This window comes from Ipomoea triloba, chromosome 7, assembly GCF_003576645.1.
Source record: "Ipomoea triloba cultivar NCNSP0323 chromosome 7, ASM357664v1".
Classification (NCBI taxonomy): domain Eukaryota; kingdom Viridiplantae; phylum Streptophyta; class Magnoliopsida; order Solanales; family Convolvulaceae; genus Ipomoea; species Ipomoea triloba.
Genome location: NC_044922.1, coordinates 28,740,605 through 28,761,284, shown reverse-complemented (window position 1 = coordinate 28,761,284; position 20,680 = coordinate 28,740,605). Strand labels below are relative to the sequence as shown.

The window sequence follows — 20,680 nt, the reverse complement described above, 5'->3', positions numbered from 1 at the left end:
CCCAAAAAAAAAAAAAAAAAAAAAAAAAAGAGCATGTGTCACCAAGGGAGGAAAGCACCCAGATATTAGCACACAGGAGTTCAAGTTAGGATGAACAATTTTTTTGGGTATATTAACAGAACATTAGGAATGAGGTAATACAGAGAACCCCTGGGTACAAGTTTAATCACATACCTCAGCCATAACAGTTTCAATGCATTGTTGAAGCCCCTTATAAGCAGCATTCTCTGCACTAGACAAAGCTGATGCCATTTCTTCACAGGAAGCAGCATGGGCACCATCAATGGGTAATAAAAGACGAGATATCGAGTTGGCAAAGTACTGCAGAAAACAGTGTTCATTGCAATTGAAACAAATATCAAGTATTTTCTTACAGCTTCAAGGGAAGAGTAAACAGCAAATCAGCAATAGCAGAAACAAAAAAGAAAATACTTGTTGCACAATAGCCACACTGCTTCCACAACATTGAACAGCCACCATGAAAGTTCTGAAACTGCTTTCACCAGCAGCAGCAGCAGATTCTGCCTGCACATTGCCAACCAAATCATTACTCAGCCAGCTTAGGCATAAAATATTCTCTAAATAGGACAGGTTCTTAGAAGCAATCTTGAGTAAATTTCAAACTGAATAAATGCAGAAGATATAAGTACTTACATTAGAAGTAACTCTTCCCCTAATGTTAGTTCCTATAACATATCTTTCCCTTAAAGCTGCAGCTTCAGTTAGGCTGTTCCTGGCTCTCTCAAGGCCTTCAGTAATGTATATACTAACCTGGAAAACAATAAATAAATAAGGCATAGCAGATAGAACCGAAGGGCCAAAGGGAATAAGGGATAATAAAGACTAACAAAAGGAAATATGAAATAATTCTGAAATAAGAGAAACCAACACAGAACTAAATCAGACAGCAATTCTTAGAGGAGAGCAATCAGTCAGTGATATCAATGGTCTAAGGTGTTACAAAAAATAGTGAAGGCCAGATATTTTGGATTTTAAAAGATCTCCAGGGTGGAATCACCAAATATGGCTCCTTGTTGTGCAAACTCAGGTACGCTGAAAATAAATGTTAGACCTTATTGTCCATAAATTAATCTTGAACGTTCCACAGAATGCCTATCTAATGCTTTCACAAACTTCAAAATCTGAAGAATATTAGGAAAATATTCAAGTCTATAAGCGGAAACACACTTGAAGCATGACAAGGTGGTGAGCAAACTTACTTGGTCCAAAAGGCAGTTGAAAACAGCTCTAACATAGGCAGCAAGTGTTGAAGGCTGAGAGAAGAGTCGATCAATAAGTAGGAGACTAGGAGCACTTGCAGTATAGAGCAATTTGATAACCAACAAGAAAAAAAGAGCTATGCTTTGACACTAACTTTTATATCTAGCACTAGCAAGACTGAAAGGAGGGGTGTTTCTAAACTAACAACCAATGCACCGAAGTTTAACACCAGCTCTCTTCGCACATGATATTAGCATGCAACAGACAGCCCCATGGCAAAAATACCTGTGATGAAAACACGGTGCACCTAGATATTGCTTCTTCATTCCATCGCACAAACTCTGTCACCGCAGTAACGGATATTTGCTGGTGGGAGGATGTCATTGAAGCACCCTTAGAGCGTCCAATTGTCCCAGATGACTCAGAAGATTGCTGGCTTTCAGCGTGCAGCTCCTCCATCTGCAAGATATAAGTAATGTCAAAGAAATGATTTTAATGATTTGATATGGTTTCTGGAGGGGGAATGAATATGAAAGCATAGGAACTTTTTAGAGAAACAATGAAGAAGTATGTTTCAAACCTTAGCTTTGTAAAGTTGTCTGAGAGATGCCTGTTCATACTCGATATAAATATCCTTGTGTGGGAGGAACAGAGATTCTGTTAGGCCTATGATAGCAAGGTATAAAAGTAAACAAACATCAATATCAAAAGGTATTAAAGTAATGTTACTAAAGTAAAGAGAGAGTTTCTGAATAAGTTGTTTATTGTATTGCGTGTCTCAGAAAAGAGAATACACAGCCCTATAAATACATGCTAGAAGACTTATAATAAGGAAACAAGTTTCCATATGACTACCTACTCAAAACCCTAAATCTCCAGGCTGCCTAATATATATATATATATATATATATATATATATATATTCCATATTACTTATATATTCCATAACAAGCAAAATGTTTACATTCTAAAAATGATGTTTGCATTCAGTCTAAGAAGGTTGTGCTTTCACTATGGTTAAACAAATTTCTCTTCAATAAAGGGGATTCATGAACTCTATCCCTCTCTCTTTCTATCCACTTTTCTAGCTGACCAAATCAAAATTCAGACTTCCCTTTACCTTTCCTTTTATCCTAACTCTCGACTCTGCAATGAAATCCCTACGTGAACTGAAATATGTTGCATGACATTCATGTTTACTAGCATTTGGGTGACAAAAAAAGATATCTATATATCTTACATAATGATTGATCCTTAAGTAGGTACCTTCAACATGAAATATGTTGCATGACATTCATGCTTACTAGCATTTGGGTGACAAAAAAAGATATCTATATATCTTACATAATGATTGATCCTTAAGTAGGTACCTTCAACATCCAGGTCACCACACCCAACCCCATGCAAATCTCTAGCAAGCTCCTGTGTCTTCTCATATGCCACAGCCAATAATCTGAGATACTGAAAGATTAATAAGAACAGTAAGGTCAACAAGTGATCCCATTACTTGATCAGTAAAAATGGATTTAAAATGTAATGAATTAATATAAGATTTAAAATAAAATAAATCAATCACCAGTACAAGTCCACCTTCCTCTGTGGAAGGTGGATTAACAAGGGATGGCTTCATTAAGAGTTTCTCTAGAAGATTTGGAACTCGATCCTCTAAAACCCGCTGCATATAAAAATCCATCACTGAATTCATGCCCATAATAATATGTACTCATAACAGTACAAGATTTAACCTTTTAGTGATAAATAATGCATTTCAAAAGATTGTATACATATATATGTATGTGTGTGCATGTGAATGTGCATGTATGTATGCATGCGTGTATTTATGTATGTACATAAACAGCTTCGAAGAAAGGAGATTGTTTCTTTTCTTGTGAAACTTAGTGCCTTGAAAGAAAATGGAGACAATCATAAGAAAAGAAGATATGTTCAGGGCTATTCTAACAAAAGAACATTTATCAGAATGTACCTGGACCAATATTGACATGACATCATTTGGTGAAGGAAATACTGCTGTTATAGTGGCTGCTTCTCTTCTCACAGTGTCTGAATGTAAACCATACTGTGTAAACAGATCAGAAATCAAGAAAAGAGATACATTCATTACATCCATTATTTTATTTGGCACCTGTAATTTCCTTGTACACTTTAGAAAGACCCTTGGCAACATTGCTAGGGTTAGGTTGTGATTCCTGATCACCAAAAACTACTTTGGCATCTGCATTCATGACTCCCAAATCAAACATTGGACGCAATCCAACATAGTGTTGCATGGCACTAGTACCCCTGTTAAACTGCATTGCCAACGAATAGTTATAAATCACTCTCTTTTTTATCATCTGATCACTTTCATTGAAAAAAATGATAGCAAAAATAAAATATTTAAAAATGTAAAAAGGAACTTATGCAGGTAAAATAAGGTCAATGAACTCTAAAATTTTATTAAAAGTCTCTTATTGTATCAATCAGGTTCAACACAAGTACACAACTCCTATCCCCCATAGTTTAAAACAAATGAAGAGAATAAAATGAACTGCTTTGAAGACAATTTCAGGATAAAATATTTTTTTTCCTGTATTCAGTATCCTATTCCTACCAATGCCAAAATGCTTACTTGCTTTAAGCAACCTTTGTCATGTTATTATGGCTATATGACACTCTATTTTACCTAATATCAAGGTTGCAAAAAGCGCTAGCCGTTCCTCGGGTGCCCTTTTATTTTATTTATTTAAATTTTTTTTAAAGGCTTGATAACTATAAACTATTTAATACTTTAATGGTTAATAATAAAATATTAAATATTAACTTAAAAAACATCTAGAATTGTAAATCACTAAATTGTATAAAGATTTAAAGAATCAAAACACAATTCCACAAAGTCACAACTCAAAAAGTATCAATATTAGAGTATCTGATTTCGACTTAAAAAATAAATAAATAAATAAATAAAGCAAAACATTCTTTGGGTTTGGGACTGATTTGAATGATTTAGGGGTTTTCGGCTCAAAATGACGGCGTTTAGAGCGAAATAACCCATAATAACAATTTTAAAAAAAAAAAAAAAACGGAATAATAGCTAATCAGCCGCCTAGTCCGCCACGGCCTAGTAGGCGCCTAGAACACCGATTACGGTGGAATTCTAGGCGGGCGGCCGGCGCCTAGGCGCAATTTTTGCAACAGTGCCTAATATTCGATATCTCAGATTATTTATAACAGCAGAAGTAGTATACAAATGTGCAGAACTTACCTTTGACAAAATTTTAGCACATTCTGCCATTGTAGACAACTCCCGTCGTTGAGATGCTGCATCAAAACGGGATAACAATCTGTTTTCCAACTCTGCATAGGGATAGTACAGAAAATTTACTTCGAATTTCCTTCAAAATAAATAAATTATAGGAGCTATAATTGGGAAAAAATTGAAAAAAAAAAAGAGCTCATTATAATCATTAAATCATAAAATATTGCCATTTCTCACACACCTGTTAGGTTCAAGGCCAGGCCAGGAAATATGCTCTCTTCTCTAAAAATATAGGTAAATTTCCATGCATTTCTTTCCCCAGATCCAACATGAATAGGAGTAATCCATTCATTTCATACCACTACAAAACTCTGTCATACTAACCTACTCTCAAAGATCATCATGTCTTACACTTGCAAGCCTTCTCAACCTAGGAACAATTCCACCATTCTAGATTCTACAGTGAGACAAGTATTGATGACAATTTCTATACAAAATCAATGCCTTCTTCGATGATTTTGAGATTTTTCCTTAGCAATGGATGATTTTTCTCAATATCAGGTATAACATGAGTTAAAAATGGATCACTTTAATTGGTATCAGGGCTAAATGCCAATATGTGATCTTTTGGAACATCAGAGAAGTTGCTACTAGTAGCAGAATAGTTAAACATTGATGTACCATTGCAGTATTCTTGGAGGTTAGCAACAGCAACTTCCAATCCTCTACTTGCTGTTGCATTCCCAGCCACTGATGGGCCACCCATACCTTGTCCACCAATATCTTCCTCAGCAAATGATCCTAATTTGATAATAAGCACAATCAATTCATGAAACAGTTATTTTCTGTACAGAAAACCTGGGGGTGGGGGGTAAAGGAATAATACCTTCTTACATAGCACCAGAGAATAAATGTGTAAGAAACAAATAAAGAGGAACAAACAAAAATGTAAATAATGGATTGGGCAAAAGAAAACTGAGAAAATAAAAGAGCTAAGTGTCAAAAAAAAAAGTCAAGGACAGCATGATCTCATATCTTTATTTCATTCTATAATAAGAAACCATACCCACAAACTGCAGAGGGGTGGCTGTTGTGTCAACTTGAAGCCATAACCAACAATATACAATAAAGCAACTGGCAAGTTGCTCCTAAGCTCACTCTCAATAAAATGGCAGTACAACATTGTGCACTATAACAGGATTTCAAACTCCTAAGAGTTATAGCCGAACAAAATATTTATAATATTCAGCCAGCATTCAGAAAATCTGTCTTGTTTCATGTTAATATACTAATCTAGTTTTCGCAGGAATTATAATGATCAAGTTTGACAACAGTTCAACTTGTTAAAAAAGAGTTTAAAATAGTGTCAAGCATATATGCTAATACAAAACACAATAGTTGAGTACTACAGATAAGCTTAATTTCAAACTTTTGTCCAAATCAAGCGTGGTATAAATTCATTTATTAAAAAAAAAAAAAAAAAAAAAAAAAGGTTTATGAGTTTATCAACAAAGTACAGCGATCTTACTCAATTTCTGTGCAATTGAAGCAGCCTCAGCAACACGACTATCATCAGAGAATAAAGGAGAGAGTTCCATCAGATCTCCAGGACTACCATTAAACTCCATCAAGTACTATAACAAAAGATTAACCATCTATCATCAATAGTGCATTATGTATAAGTAGAAAAGAAGAAGAAGACGACGAATGTCCATAAGCAAGGGATTAGCTGAAGAACATGCACCATGAAACAAACTAGTGTAAAGAATCAAAGTTACCTTTACAAGGTCTATGGTTTGACTAGCATTTTCTCGCTGTGTATCTGCACTCTGAACCACAAATAAAAATGCAAAAAAAAAAGACATACAAGAATCCCACATTACAATAGAACTATAGAAGTATACTTAAGCAAGAAAGACAGTAGTTATGTAATAGATGGCAACAAGAACAAAATTATTGAGTTAATGAGTTAGATTGATGTTTACCTGTAGATGATCTCCAATTTTGGCTGCAGTTTGACCCACACTAGATATACGAGAATCCAAACGTGCAAAGCTATCAAACAAGCCATCTACACCTTTCTCTAGCTTAATAATAACAAATTGTATTGTCCAATATTCAGCACCATACTAAAGCCAAGCAATTAAGGATAAAAAACTAATAGACAGATAAAAGATATGAATTAACACCAACTGAATCATTCTTCATCTAGTAAGACAAACATGCTATTATTAATTTATTATTATTGCCACTCTGTATTGTTGTTGTGTATTGTCAGTAAATGAGGGATTTGATTGCCATAGATTTGAATAAATTTAGGAAAGTCATATCCTAGAAATAAAGGAAATGATTAATCAATCCTTGACTTTCTTATTTTTTCTTATTTAAGTTGTATGCTCTATCTTCCTTTTGATTTAAGGCAGAAATTATTTTCCTTCTCTCTTCCTCTAAATTTCACTACATGTATCAAAACCATTCCCCGATTTCAATGGAGCTTATCTGGGTCTTTAAACTCTTAGCTCTAAAATTACTCCATATTACTTCTAACACTTGTGGCCTATCAATTTTTCCCCATAACATAATTAATTCAACAACAGACTACACATAAACAAAATTAAATGTAATAGGGAACTAAGTGTAGGTTAACCAAGTAAATTCAAAACACTTCAAAAAAAAAAAAACTTGAATCTCACAGTTAAAACATCTTGCTGGTCTGCAACCAGAGAAAAACATAAAAAGGCATAACCTCTGCAAGCGTTTTCCTGTGCTTTGAGTCTTGAACAGAAACTTCTTTCTTGAGATTGTTAAGCTTCCCATCAATCTTTCAACCAAGCATAGCAGCAGCATCAGAACAGTAAGACAAAACAGGAAGTCACACAATCAACAATATGTTTCCTCATTTACCTTTTTTCTGAGATCAATCAATTGCGTACAAGAATTCTTAAATAAATCTAGTAAAGCATCAACTTCCGGGAACAGGGGATTTAACTGCCCTTGAACTCCCTTTCTTCCAGAAAGGATGCCATGCCCTTCAGATGAATCTTTTTCTTCATCGGGCAATATCTCATTCACTAAGTTTCCAAATAATGCATCAAATGAAAACTCCCCCTGAATGATGAAAATAAAGCATGTTGCTGGTAATTATTATGCATGTACTAGCCAATTAACTGCGCAAATCAAATAACTAAAATCCATATTCATCTTAGATGTTCAAGGCATTACCTTAAAGGCATCAATGTCCAGAACAAGTGGATAAGAGTCTGTAGAAGCCGATTTTGACAACCTGTCAGCCTTCATTCCATCTCTAGTCTCTTTCATCTAACCAATGTGTAATGCATGAGAATTCACAAGGTTACATCCATATTAAATCATGAAAGAATTGCTTAAAGATCAAAGTGAAGCTAGTAGTGCAAATATGGTATATATCTGCAGTCTGCTAATAAGAGAGTGTCCTCTATTGGGTGTTTGTCGCATCCATTAGGAGTATTCAAATAGCACCATGATGAATATCATATTTATAAGGGTCAATCATTAATTTTTTTAAAAGATATAATGTCAGTCAATGAGGAAAAGAAAAAAAAGACCTCAAGATGGTTTCATTGGATTTAATGTTGTCAATATTAAGCAACCAAGATTAGCAACAAGAGTCAATATTTTACTGATCAGAAAGGCACATAAGATTTCAGAACAGAGAAAATAGGAAATTAAGTGATATGATTGATATTATTTATAATCATGAAAGAACTTGAGCTCTTTACTATAATAGTGGGTAGAAGTTCAGGTGATGTGCAAGGCTCTGCCCAACAAATTTCTTTCAAGTTTCAAGTTAAATTAAGTAGAATTAACATAAATTACCTACAGCTCATCCAATTCCAAATGATGACATCTAAGCATCCATCTCAATAATTCACATATATAATAGGAGAAATCTTTCAATTCTTTAATAAGCAGACATCTATTTTAAAAGGCAAAGCAAAACCATCCTTATGACAAACAGGTTCAATATTTGAATTTGTCTTGCTAAATTATGATAACAAAAACATAAACCAATGATCTAGTATTAGAACCATGTCTCATTTTCCGAGTAAGACATGCATATCATCAAAACACGGAGCACATTCACTCATTCGGAATTCTTGGTAAATTAAAGAAACCTCCATCGTGTTGTATCGCATAAAACAATCATAACATAAGTAATGGACACTATACGAAAATTTCAATATGGTTTGATGATAAGTAATTATTTAACACCCCCAAAATTAGGACATGCAGAGAGAAAGTCTTTACCTGAAGAGAAATGCAGAGACACTGAAGAAAAGAAATAAGAATAAATTGAAATCAAATTCTCACTACTCAGCCGGAGTTACTGATATTTTATACGTATTGTCTATAGAATAATTGAAAGAAAAGAAATCAATCTTTACAAGAAAATGAAAATCAAGATTTGAATACAAAGAGGCGAGTTGATTGAGTGTGGTTGGGGAATGATGTGAAAAGGGAAATAAGGTGGTACCTGAAATGATTATTAGGGATTCAGGAGGGAGACGAAGGAAGAAGATGAAGATCCAACCAAATGTAAATCAAGAAAGGGGTATGAAATCTCAGGAAGAATAACAACTGAAATGCAGGACTGAGTTATGGCTGTTTTGCCCAAAAATATATGAAAGCGTCGAAGCGGGCATTCACAAAGACTTGGTCTACCGCGGGGGACCATTTTAAGTTCAACTATTTGGAATTTGGAATGAAAACAAAAGGAGTTAATTCCATTTTTTAATCTTAAATTTATAAGTGATAATCTACACAAAGTCATTTCAATTTTTCTTATACAAAGTATGTTATATTTTTATGTTTATTTTTTAAAAAACATTCATAAGTAAAGACCGAAATGTCATTGTATTTAACAATATTTAAACTAATTTATTGATAAAAAATCAAAAATTATCATATCACAATAATACTAGAACCAAAAGTGAATATTCTAATAAAAAAGGATTAAAAGTCAATTGTCACCTATAAATCTAAGATCAAAAATAAAATTAACTCAAAACAAAACTATCGCCATTCAAAGTAAGAAAATTTTTTCATATAATTTTATTTTAATGTGTTTAGATTGATGTTATTTTGTGCATCTATATATATATATATATATATATATATATATATATATATAATTTTTTGGGGTTAAAACATACTCCGTAATAAATAACATGTCACTAAAAGGGGTTCATACTTGTGATTATGATATGAATCTAAACATTTTACAAACAAATTGCCGTGGGTGGCAACGTAAACATCATCAGATGCTATATATCTTTGTAACAATACATAATAGATGGAAGAAGGCAGGCAGGCAGCAAGGATCAAGCTTTGCGGACGATGATTCTCCGTTCTCGTTTGTACTCAACCTCGTCTCTTTGATGCATAATCAACAGAGCTCTTCTTATCTGCCAACGTTAACAAACAAAAGGTCGTTGCTAAAAGTTTAAAAACAAAACAAAAAAAAAATCAAATATAATAATATATGAAGCATCCCAAGAATCTTACAATAGATTCATTCATGCCCATCCTAGAAAGCTCATCAATTAGACGTCTCTCGGATATGTGGCTCCCGATTCCCATCCTTCTCTTTATCTGGGTTTCTGCTTGCTGTTCATAATTAAAAGGAAGGGATGAAACAATTATGAGATGAACTAAAGCAGCAGCAGCAGCAACAAACACCAACAGATTTTTTATCCACATTATACCTTTATCTCATTTGCCATCTCGGGGGTCAGATTTATGTGTTGGTTAATTCCAGATTTTGCAGCATCCATGGTAGAATTGTTGAATAGTCTAATAGCTTCCGAAACATGGTTCTCGTTTGCTACTTGGAAACTAAAACAACAACCCAAAACAAACACAGTTCAGTAAAATGATAGTTACACCCAAACCAAGAAATAATAAACTGTAAACTATGAGGCTATCTATCAACTTATTCACATATTCACTCCATCTACTTACAGTCTCATTCTTGCAAGAGCTTCACTCAACCTTACAATAGCTTCAAGTTGCCTCACAGTAATTGGTATTGCAGCTGCCTCCCCAGCTTCATTTGCTTGTCGCCTCATATCCTATGACAGATAAAGCAAGTAACATACACAGTTTAGCATTTACTAAAGCTAAGCTAATCTAATCTATGGCAACTCCACTAATAAATGCAATATCACATAATACTCGGATTGTATCTTTGGATGTAAGTTTGTCACTAAATCAAGTAATGGGATCTACATGTCCAGATCACCATTAAGTATATATGAAAAAGCATATTTACCTGTCTAATTTTGACATAACTCTCCTGCAGCATTGAAGCTGCTGAATCTGATAGCCTGGGGTGACACATAGTTCGACAATAGTGTATATACCTGCATAAAGAAACTCAATTGCCTCAGCATTAATTAACTAATACAAGTAACTTTTGCTAGAAATAAATAAATTGAAAAGCTTCACTAAGGCTAAACCTTTTCAACCAGTTATCCTCCTTGGTAGTTCTTGGGTCACCTGAGCTTGCATGAGCAGATGCATGAACTCTTACAATATGGCTAGCAATATTCTGTAAAGGGAGAACATCCAAGTAAGAATGTAAGATGCTACAAAATTTTAATCACGCAATACCCCCAGTAGAACGATTTTCATATTCAATGGAGGAATGAGAGAGATCCTAATATTTTACTGTGATTTACTGAAAAGTTCAACTCACTTTACAAAAAGAATATAATGCAGCATGTAACTTTAACTAAGTCAACTCCATAATGTAAATTTTGTTTCATCTAACCACATAATCAATGAAAGTTGTAATCCTACCTTGTCTTGACTGTACATCCTGATGTCTTTTACAATGAAAATCATATCAAATCTTGAAAGAATTGTTGTCTGCAAATCGATGTTATCTTGTGCAGTCTGTAATTAGAAGCTACTGATCAGTATACTTGTATCAGATTCTTAAATGACAGAAATTATAATCAAATTTCAAAATGATAAGGTGAGGTCCTAGACCTTAAGATCATCGTAGCGCCCGGATGGAGGATTAGCTGCAGCAAGCACTGAGGTTCTTGAATTGAGGACTGTTGTTATTCCTGCTTTCGCAATGGAAATGGTTTGCTGCTCCATCGCTTCATGAATAGCAACCCTATGCCACAGAGAATGCTCTTAAAAACTCTGATGAGAGAGTAGTCAAGAAAATATGTCAAACCTAATTGTAAAGTAATTACCTATCTTCAGCCCTCATTTTGTCAAACTCATCAATACAGACAACACCCCCATCTGCTAAGACCATGGCTCCTCCTTCTAGGTAAAACTCACGCTATTGTACATAGAATTAAAAAAAAAATTAAAATTTGAGGTAACTTGAGAAAAACATTCAGATATAGACTAATAAAAAAAACACAGAAAAAAGTGAGAAACTTACAGAGCTATTGTCTCTGATTACAGAAGCTGTAAGACCAGCAGCTGATGATCCTTTTCCAGATGTATATACAGCCACTGGAGCCGTTTTCTCAACAAATTTCAGAAACTTGAAGGGAAAAAGAAGAAAAATAAGAGCCTCATTCATGCAAGTGGAAAAAATGACTTAGAGAAGATGATATTGTTACATAATTCGCTCTAACATCAATAAATATTTATAGAACAAAGAATGAGCAATGCTTCTCATTACAACTGAAAAAATGTCTGACCTGTGATTTGGCAGTAGAGGGATCTCCCAACAGCAACACATTAATATCACCTCTTAATTTTACACCATCTGGCAAGATCTACAAAAGCAGGAGGAAATATTTTATGATTATTAGAGAAACCAAGCAATAACAGACAGCTGATATCATACCTTCCTTGATCCCCCAAACAAAAGACAGGCTACAGCCTTCTTGACATCATCATGGCCAAATATTGAAGGAGCAATCTTGGAGCATATTTTACCATAAGCATTACTATCTGATGCAAATTTCTTGAATTCTTCTATCTGCATAAATAAAGAGCATGATTACAAGGGAAAAAGATAAAGCGTAGAAGGACAAAAGGACACAGCTGCTGGGCTAAAATTTTTTCCTCAATTATGGTTCTGTATAAGCATGCTACTCCATATATCATAAGAAATCAGTTCTAAGTTCATCATTGCATAGATAATTGGACAAGTCCAGACCTAACTTTTGGTTAGATCTGACAGTTACCTCATCTGTTGTGAAGTTCGCTGGACCTCGAGAATTAGCCTCACTAGTATCCTCCATTCCAACCACCCTTACATATGGTTGTCTAACAGCAACAGCTCCTTTATGACTGCATCCAAATACAAATATGAAAATTGAAATTGGAGTGGAAGCTACACATGAATTACAATGATAAAATGCAGTTCACATCATGTAAATTCTTACGATGTGGATGAGTTAGCAGCTTGAAAGATACTGTAAATTCCCATTATTGTGAGCCTTGTGCCCGGCACAATAGTTTGCACAAGATGACGATCTACAGACAGGAGCATGTTCCTTGGCAATTCACCAGTGGGTACATCCTAGTTTTACAACACAATGTTTTACATCATAGCGATCAATAAGAAAATGCAACTTGATAAAGACATGGATAAATATCAAGCCTCTCTTCATCAAATGAGCAGTTACCTCTGGATTCTCCTGCAATTTCAGTGTCTGTTGATCAACATACTTGCTTCTGTCAGGAACCACTATCCATGGATCAATCGGACATGGGTCTTCACCAGTCTGCAAAAATGGGTCCAATCAGTGTAATTATAAACATATTACTATAGTAACAAGAAAAAAGGAATCAGCTGAAGTTGTCAAAAACCTGAGGCACATGATCACAGGAACGCGGAACAATGGCTCCACCAAGCCCTGGGCGACATGGAACAACCTTCACATTTTTGCAATTCTTACATAACAGGGTAACATAAGTTGCCTTCGCCTTGGTCCTTGATGCAGCAATGACAATCCCAGATATCTTGACTAGTTTTGATATATATTGTGCCTACACATGAATCCACAAGTTGAAAGAAAGAACAAGGGGAAAAATAGAGATCACTTTTTTTTTAAAAAAAAATAATCCAGGAAAAGGGAAAAGATAATAAAACAAACCCCAAGGGACCGCATTGAGATTGAATCCTGCTCAGATCTCAATAATATTTGTACTTCTCCAGTCTCTGGTTCTTCCATTTCTCCAGTTTCTCCAGCTACCCTTGATCTCAAACTTGCGAGAACTTCAGCTGCTGCAGTTTCAAACTACAAAAGCCCAGCCCCATAGACCACCCCACCCCCAAGAAATGGAAAGAAAGGGAAAGGAAATGGCATTCAATTATATACTTCAAAATTTCAAAGTAAGGGAAAGGAAATGGCACTCAATTATATACTTCAAAATTTCAAAGTAATACAGAGTAAACAGATTTAAAATGTCATTTTGAATGATTTTGCTGAACAGAACAAGTTGAATTAAATCAGTCTGCCAATCTACATGTTTTATTTGGAAAGCACAAACACTATAACCTAACAATCCCATGAACTAGCCCCCTCTACCAGCCATTTACAGCTCAAACTCACTTTCATTGTTGCAAAGGAAAAATGGAACATAGGGGTAACCCCAGCCAAGATGGCAAGAGATCACGCTTGTAACCACAAGGTCATAAGTTCAAATACTTGGTTTGAACCGGTCAACTATGGATAACCTAGACTGGTTTCCTTCCGCATGGTCCTTTGTCAGCTCGGGTCACTCACACTCGATTTTAGAGTGCGGGGTTTCCCTTGTCATCCTAAAAATGAAACATCTACATGTAAGCCAATAGGCATGTAGTTGATCATGTGGCAAACACCAAGACCGTACACCTGAATCTCTATTCAATTTGACTCAGTTTTTTAAGTTTGCAGTGAAACACTCAATCCATACTGCAAACACCAGGCTTGTACACCTGAATTGCTCCTTATCTCAGGAACCAAAAAGTTATATTTTACCACGACAAAACTAAAGAGAACAAGCATTGGGACAAACCCCCTAAATACAGGGCAAACTAATCTTTCAATGACAACATTTCTGTTCTACATAGTTCAAACTGAATATTAAAGCAATATATAAACATCCATGATTGCACACTCATTTCTAGCAAAATGACGAATTTCATATTAATACATAACATTTTCGCTTCATACAATGAACTCCAAAATAAATCAACAGCCTATACAAACACTGAGACTCGTACCAGGGGAAGGTAATCGGCAGGATTCTGGCGGAGGAGTTCCGGGAGGGTTTGGTCGCGCTCATATGAAAGGAGGTCGGAGAGGTTGATGATGAGAAACTTGGGATTTTCGAGAAGAGCTTCGCGATAGGGGAAGAGATTGGGCTGGCTCTTGTGAGGGAAGTTCCTGATGAACTCCTTGAATTTCTGGAGGATTACATGGCGGCTTTTCGCAGACGGAGCCCCCTGACCGGCGTCGCCGGAACCACCGCCGGGCGGGAACTGCGCTTGGTCGCTGTAGTATACGGCTCCCTCATCCCAACCCGACATCTTCTCCTTCTCTCTACAGATCTCTTTCTCTCTCACAACGCAGTCGCAGGAGGTACGTTGTGCTGCTCGCTCTCTAGGGTCTTAGTCTATTAGAGTGAATGGAAATGGCGGGAAATGCTTGGCGGGAATGATGCACATGACGCAACGTAGATCTTTGTATAATGCGGGCGGTTATACCCAAAAGGCCCAACTCAATGCCAACAGTAGTTTTGGGCCTTAAGGACAAAGGCCCATAAGCGGTGCCCGGTGGTTGTAGTCGCAACCAGGACAATTTTTTTTTAATCATGAATACAATATACATTTTTAATATAATAAAAGTATATTATTTGTATATTGAATATACACTATTTGATAATATACAAAATAATGTATCTTTCGTACTCAGATAATGTACTTATAGTTGTGTGGATCATGTCCCATAGAATAATGATTGTGTAACGGGTCACACTTGTGTGAGACCGTCTCACGGATCCTTATTCATGAGACGGGTTGGGTCGGGTCAAAGCACCATGTAAATGTCATACTTATATGTGCAAATATCATACTTATATGCTCAAATATAACACTAATCAAAAATACAATTTTTGTTACTTATAAGAGAAAAAGTAATAGATTTTTCATAATAAGTAATGTTGATAAGTGCCCCTTACTTATAAGAGCAAATATAATACTTTTAAGGAAAAAAGTAATACTTTGAAATTGAAGTGTAAAAGTATTGTATTTTTCCTTAAAAGTATTACATTTACCCTTATAAGTAACAAATTTTATTCCTGATTAGTATTACATTTGAGCATATAAGTATGACATTTGTGCATATAAGTGTTACAATTGTATATTGACCCGACCCGACCCGACCCAACCCGACCCGTCTCATGGTGAAACGGTGTTTTTGCCTGAAAGGGGTCACACTTGTTATATAATAGAACTAGAAAATACCAACAAAATGAAAATGCTTAGTGTATACCCTCATGGCCTCATGAACAATGATTTGTACTGATTGGAGTGCTTTTAGTAAAATCCTAGTTTGATTTGTACTGATTTGGTCAGCCAACATCATATAACAAAGTAAAGTGCAAATACAACCTTCATCTCTAATCATCATAGGATGCACCAAAGTGTTGTTATACAGAAATTCTCTATAGATATGAGGAGTAACCTGGATAAGGAAGATCATAGTACTAGGACAAATCATCCCTAGACTATAGTGTCATTATTTTAAGGTACTAAACAATTACAGCCAGCATTACATTTATCAAAAGCATCCTCAGATTAGAACAAGCTAACTCATACTTAGTCCTATAGATATCCTTCACTCTTCAGGAACCAAAGCGCCCCTTCAGCAGCATGCTCTGCAGCATCCTTCTTTCTCAGCTGCAGTTCCCCGAAAGCCACCAAGACTCTGGCCTTCTCTTCGATTTCCACAGTCACTTTGAACCTGAACCTGGGGGAAATAAATTGAATTTGAAATTTACCTAACACGTTCAAATTGTAGGTGAAGTTTTTTACGATAATGCATAATGGAAGAAATCATACTTCATTGCAGTGCCACACAAATCGCCAAGAAGGAAACACAATGTTGGCAATGACAAGAAGAAAAAAGAAGCATCCCAACAAACAAATACAATGATAATAAAACTTCCAAAACATGTTTCCCATTTTCCATTTTCATTCCAAAAGTTTTCAAGTTTTCATTTTTTCATTGGAAAACTATAATTTATATCAAAGTTCAACTATTTCCTAGTTTACAAAAGACAAAGTTATTTGAAATTCAATTATTTTCTTCGTATAAATATACCAATGTGCGTGATAAGTGGCAATTGTGCTGCATAGTAATAGTGGTGGAGGTAGGTAAGTTGTGGTTGGTGTAGCTAGATGCATTGAAGGTAGACAATGTAAGAAATGGAAGAAGTGGTGGCGATGGTAGGGTGGGTACATAGGTAGGCGGGTGGTACTAAGAGTAAATAGACAAGTGATGGATAAAACTAAGTCGGTAGTGGCTATGGGGAAATGTAAATAGGGTTAATTGGTAGGTGTGAAGTAAATTCAATTGTAATGGTGATGGTAATCACAAGTGATGTATGTTATTGTATTGGAAATTTGGAAACACATGTTTTTTGAATTCCTCCATTGAGTTTTAAAAAATCATTTTCTATCTTCTGTTTTCTAATTTGAAAAATAGTTCATTTTCCATTTTCCATTTTTCATAAAACTAGAGAATGCTCCTGGTACTAAATAGGCCCGAACATTTTCCACCCTAGTTCTTTCCTCTAATTTTCCTTCTCCCGATTTTCCACCCATCCAAACACAATCTATTAGCTGTGCTATTAAGAAAAAAATAAACTACGCTGATTACATGATATTCATAGATGTAGTATTGTTGACCAAGTGATTTACGTACCGTTTTAAGTGGCTTGGACCTGATTCATCACAACATTGAAATACAGGAGGCTTCCAACAGTTCGCAGTGCAGATTTCATGCAAAAATGACTTGGCGGTTGCACTCCGGGAAGCCCCTGGAATAGTTAAGTAAGAGAATGCTGGGCAGTGAAACAAAGGCATAAATATCCATCAAATCAATACCGAGTTAATTCCAAATATTCCGCCAATTCCACATTTAGACCTATGTTTTCCATTTTTAGTAAAGTCATTTAACTCAGACAGTGTTATCCTCTACGCGCATATAAAAGCTCACCACTGAAAGCCCTACCTTGTTTTGAGAAGGATAACTAGGCAAGAACCAAAAATCTGGTAATAAGGGGGTTGTGGTGCAAGAGTGATGCCTCAAGTTTTATTATTCTTTTGGAGATTTGACATCAAGCGACTGCTCAAGTAGACATGAAGAAACACAAGCAGAGACAGAGACAGCAAACCCATAGCAGACAACAAATTACATCTATATATATGTGTGTTTATGTGTGTGCGCACATCAATCCACACACACAAACATACTGTCATTAACCCATACATAATTTCAATACAAACCACGGTTGTGCATAACAAATTTCGGAGGTTAAATGCAAGTATCTTTTTTGCTTTGAAATCATTTTTCAGCCTCTACTACTCTGCCAATGTGTCTTTGAATAGCCTGACTTCGTGAATTAGTATATCAGATTAGGGTTTGATGAGTGGATTTATTTAACTTTGTCTTGAATTCGGGTTTATCTTTGGATAGATAGAGTCTAGGGGGGAAAAAGTGAAGCCTAAGCGCATATGGCACACAGAGGAAATCCAATTTCAGTAAGACGTGATCTGAAAATCATGGGTCTGAGTTATTATATGGCTTGAGGGAGATAAAAATAACATGTGATTAATGGTGGCTAGTTGGTGAGTCTACATGGGGCTGAGTCATTAAATGAGTCAATGATTAAAAATGGAATTAAATCAATCAATACCTGTAACATGAGAATCTGCACTGCCGTCATTACACCCAATGGCCTGCCTAGAATGCCCTTCAGTCTCATCCGAAAACACAAAATTTCTCATAGGTTTAGCTTTTGCATGGAAATTCTTGGAGAGTACTTCAGTAAGTGGTCTTGTGTTTATGTTACAACTACTTTCAGAAATTTGCTGCAATGTCAAATTTCCAAATTCAGCAGTGACAAGGCAAGGTACTTCATTATATCCAACCAATTTGGGTTCCATCTTGACAGCAGTTTTCAGCACTTCCTCCAGTGGTTTTATCTTGGATTTGTAGCCTTTAGCCTGCAGAATGAGAGTCATAGTAGTAAACTAAAAATAAGAAGGCAATACAGGAAACCCCAATAAAGAAATTTCAAGACAGAATTAGTATCCATTAGAAGTTCTTCCCAACCCAATTCCCACATGGGAGAATCGAGAATCAAGATATATTGAATAAACTGTAATCCAACTTTTCAGCGCAGTGTATGCTTTGAATTTTTAATTTGAATCTAATAAACTTTGAACATGAGATCTTCATATGAATGGCCAAAGCTCGCAAGTAGAGCAAAAAGAAAAGAAAGAGAATGAGTGTTATGCTAGAAGCAGATGAAGAGACTACACTGACCCTCAAGAGTTTAAGTGTGTGTTCTGCTGCCATTTCTTTAGCAGTTTTTATAGGTCTGTTAGTAGCAGAGGCACTAGTAGAAACATCTTTCCCAATCACTTCTGCTTCAATTCCAGATTGCCCATCATTCTTTATTTTATGAAATTTCAAATCCCATCCATAAGATTGGCAAAACTCATGAAGTTCCCTAACAGAATTAAGCTGCAATTTTGAAAAACTACTGGTAGGATCCACCAAAGAGAGCATTATTTCCCAAACATAGTTCAAATCAAACCCTGTATCAAGGAGAATAGCACCCATACAAGACTCCACAAGGTCACCAAGAACCTAAATATATGGTAATCAAAGTAGTGTCAGGAATCATGACTTGGAAAAATGTTACAAAGAAGCACAGAGACAGTAATGCACACGGTTACCTTTGGACAATATGGCTTTTCAATTTCACCTTTTTCAGAAGCAGATTTTCCCATGAAATTGGTATAACTAGTGATTGACTCACGGAGGTTGGGTGCATCACAAATAATATGTCTGTAGAGGGATCGGCATACAGCAATGTCAGCAAAGGTTTTATTGTTAACAGATGCTGATCTCAAATCAGTAAACTGGCCAGGCTTCAGTTTAGGATATACTGAATAGATATAGGATGTGATTAAATAATCTAGGACAGCATCCCCAAGGAACTCCAGTCTCTGTTTAAGCAATTAAAGTATCAGCAGGAAAAATGCTCTTAGAAAATTTTCAAAATCAATTGAGGTAAACAAAGTTTACCTGGTAACAACCTCCACCATGATGGTTATAAGAGGGATGAATAAAAGCCTGTATAAGCAAACCCTTATGGACAAAGTCATGATCCAATAATTTTTCAAGACCTGTAAGATCTATTTTGTCAGCAAGGGCCATAAACCTTGTGCTTGCAGAGCAGACATTAATAACTTGTGAGGCACTAAAATCAACTTGGATGCCAATCCATTTGAGAAATGCAGTGGCTGCTTTGAAGCCACCATCAACTATAAATGCACCAATAAGGGCTTCAACCACATCTGCAATTGTTTTCTTCATCAACCAGCGATGAGATTTGCTGCACCTAACTTCAGAGTTGGCACCATTTGTCATGGTACTGGAATTAGAAAGCATGTGTATGCTGTCCTCTGTTTGCTTGCTACATATTACAGGGCAGGGACGACCTAGTGCATAGAACTGGTCAGGTTCAAATGTGTGATCACGAATATATACCTGAAAATGGAGATTTAGCTTCAGAATTGCTCCTGAAGGAAGCAATGATGGAATCAATTATTGTTGTGGTCCATGTGGAAAAGTGAAATAGATGTACTAACAGATGTATCAAACATAGGAATTTATTGGGATGAAACCCATTGGGTCACCCAAGACAACCCATAAATGCTTACCCATTTTAATACAAAAACTATGCATTGTTGGAAATCTATTAATTTTTTGAATGGACAAGTATAGCTAGCAAATCATGTAATTCTCAATTCCAGACTCTACAAGTTCATCTGTCATTCTTAGGAATTATGTTGACTCCTGTTTGTTAGGAATTTCCCAATTTGGAGAAACTTGATGCAGACTATGTACTGCATATTCAATATAGCCAAAAAAAAAAAAAAAAAAAAAAAAAATTTTTTAA

At 35.6% G+C, this 20,680-nt stretch overlaps 3 protein-coding genes across 7 annotated transcripts in view; all 3 read right to left on the bottom strand.

Moving 5' to 3' along the window:
* Window positions 1-9,133, bottom strand: part of LOC116025615 (exocyst complex component SEC10a-like) — a 13,260-nt gene extending 4,127 nt beyond the window's left edge. Inside the window, exons 1-20 of one of the 3 annotated variants that reach the window (XM_031266915.1) lie at window positions 8,991-9,131; window positions 8,765-8,785; window positions 7,700-7,795; window positions 7,382-7,585; window positions 7,224-7,298; window positions 6,463-6,564; window positions 6,256-6,306; window positions 6,006-6,111; window positions 5,159-5,278; window positions 4,484-4,575; window positions 3,365-3,530; window positions 3,206-3,282; window positions 2,798-2,896; window positions 2,592-2,682; window positions 1,802-1,887; window positions 1,507-1,680; window positions 1,221-1,274; window positions 655-771; window positions 433-525; window positions 175-321 (exon numbers count right to left, since the gene is read on the bottom strand). In XM_031266915.1, the coding sequence (XP_031122775.1) occupies window positions 175-321; window positions 433-525; window positions 655-771; window positions 1,221-1,274; window positions 1,507-1,680; window positions 1,802-1,887; window positions 2,592-2,682; window positions 2,798-2,896; window positions 3,206-3,282; window positions 3,365-3,530; window positions 4,484-4,575; window positions 5,159-5,278; window positions 6,006-6,111; window positions 6,256-6,306; window positions 6,463-6,564; window positions 7,224-7,298; window positions 7,382-7,585; window positions 7,700-7,795 (1,950 nt within the window). In that variant the 5' untranslated portion in view covers window positions 8,765-8,785; window positions 8,991-9,131. Of the gene's footprint in view, window positions 1-174; window positions 322-432; window positions 526-654; window positions 772-1,220; window positions 1,275-1,506; window positions 1,681-1,801; window positions 1,888-2,591; window positions 2,683-2,797; window positions 2,897-3,205; window positions 3,283-3,364; window positions 3,531-4,483; window positions 4,576-5,158; window positions 5,279-6,005; window positions 6,112-6,255; window positions 6,307-6,462; window positions 6,565-7,223; window positions 7,299-7,381; window positions 7,586-7,699; window positions 7,796-8,764; window positions 8,786-8,990 lie in introns of all 3 variants that reach the window. The other 2 variants (XR_004099708.1, XM_031266914.1) reach the window with 2 other exon arrangements.
* Window positions 9,134-9,678: 545 nt separating this feature from the next.
* LOC116024723 (DNA replication licensing factor MCM5) lies at window positions 9,679-15,075 on the bottom strand. Its single transcript, XM_031265699.1, has 18 exons — window positions 14,706-15,075; window positions 13,594-13,737; window positions 13,307-13,486; window positions 13,123-13,221; window positions 12,880-13,016; window positions 12,679-12,784; window positions 12,336-12,470; window positions 12,187-12,264; window positions 11,922-12,026; window positions 11,725-11,816; window positions 11,510-11,642; window positions 11,318-11,413; window positions 10,975-11,066; window positions 10,788-10,878; window positions 10,478-10,587; window positions 10,222-10,351; window positions 10,022-10,123; window positions 9,679-9,921 (listed from the first exon to the last, which is right to left on the bottom strand). Exons 1-18 carry the CDS (start codon window positions 15,009-15,011, stop codon window positions 9,838-9,840), a joined length of 2,220 nt encoding a protein of 739 aa, XP_031121559.1. The 5' UTR covers window positions 15,012-15,075; the 3' UTR covers window positions 9,679-9,837.
* Window positions 15,076-15,982: 907 nt separating this feature from the next.
* The window catches only part of LOC116025219 (dicer-like protein 4), an 18,841-nt gene continuing 14,143 nt past the window's right edge, over window positions 15,983-20,680 (bottom strand). For all 3 annotated transcript variants that reach the window (XM_031266362.1, XM_031266363.1, XM_031266364.1), the window contains 6 exons: window positions 19,804-20,268; window positions 19,452-19,724; window positions 19,036-19,362; window positions 18,404-18,713; window positions 17,410-17,524; window positions 15,983-16,452 (listed from right to left, as the gene is read on the bottom strand). In XM_031266362.1, coding sequence (XP_031122222.1) covers window positions 16,308-16,452; window positions 17,410-17,524; window positions 18,404-18,713; window positions 19,036-19,362; window positions 19,452-19,724; window positions 19,804-20,268 — 1,635 coding nt within the window. In that variant the 3' untranslated portion in view covers window positions 15,983-16,307. The remainder of the gene's footprint in view (window positions 16,453-17,409; window positions 17,525-18,403; window positions 18,714-19,035; window positions 19,363-19,451; window positions 19,725-19,803; window positions 20,269-20,680) is intronic.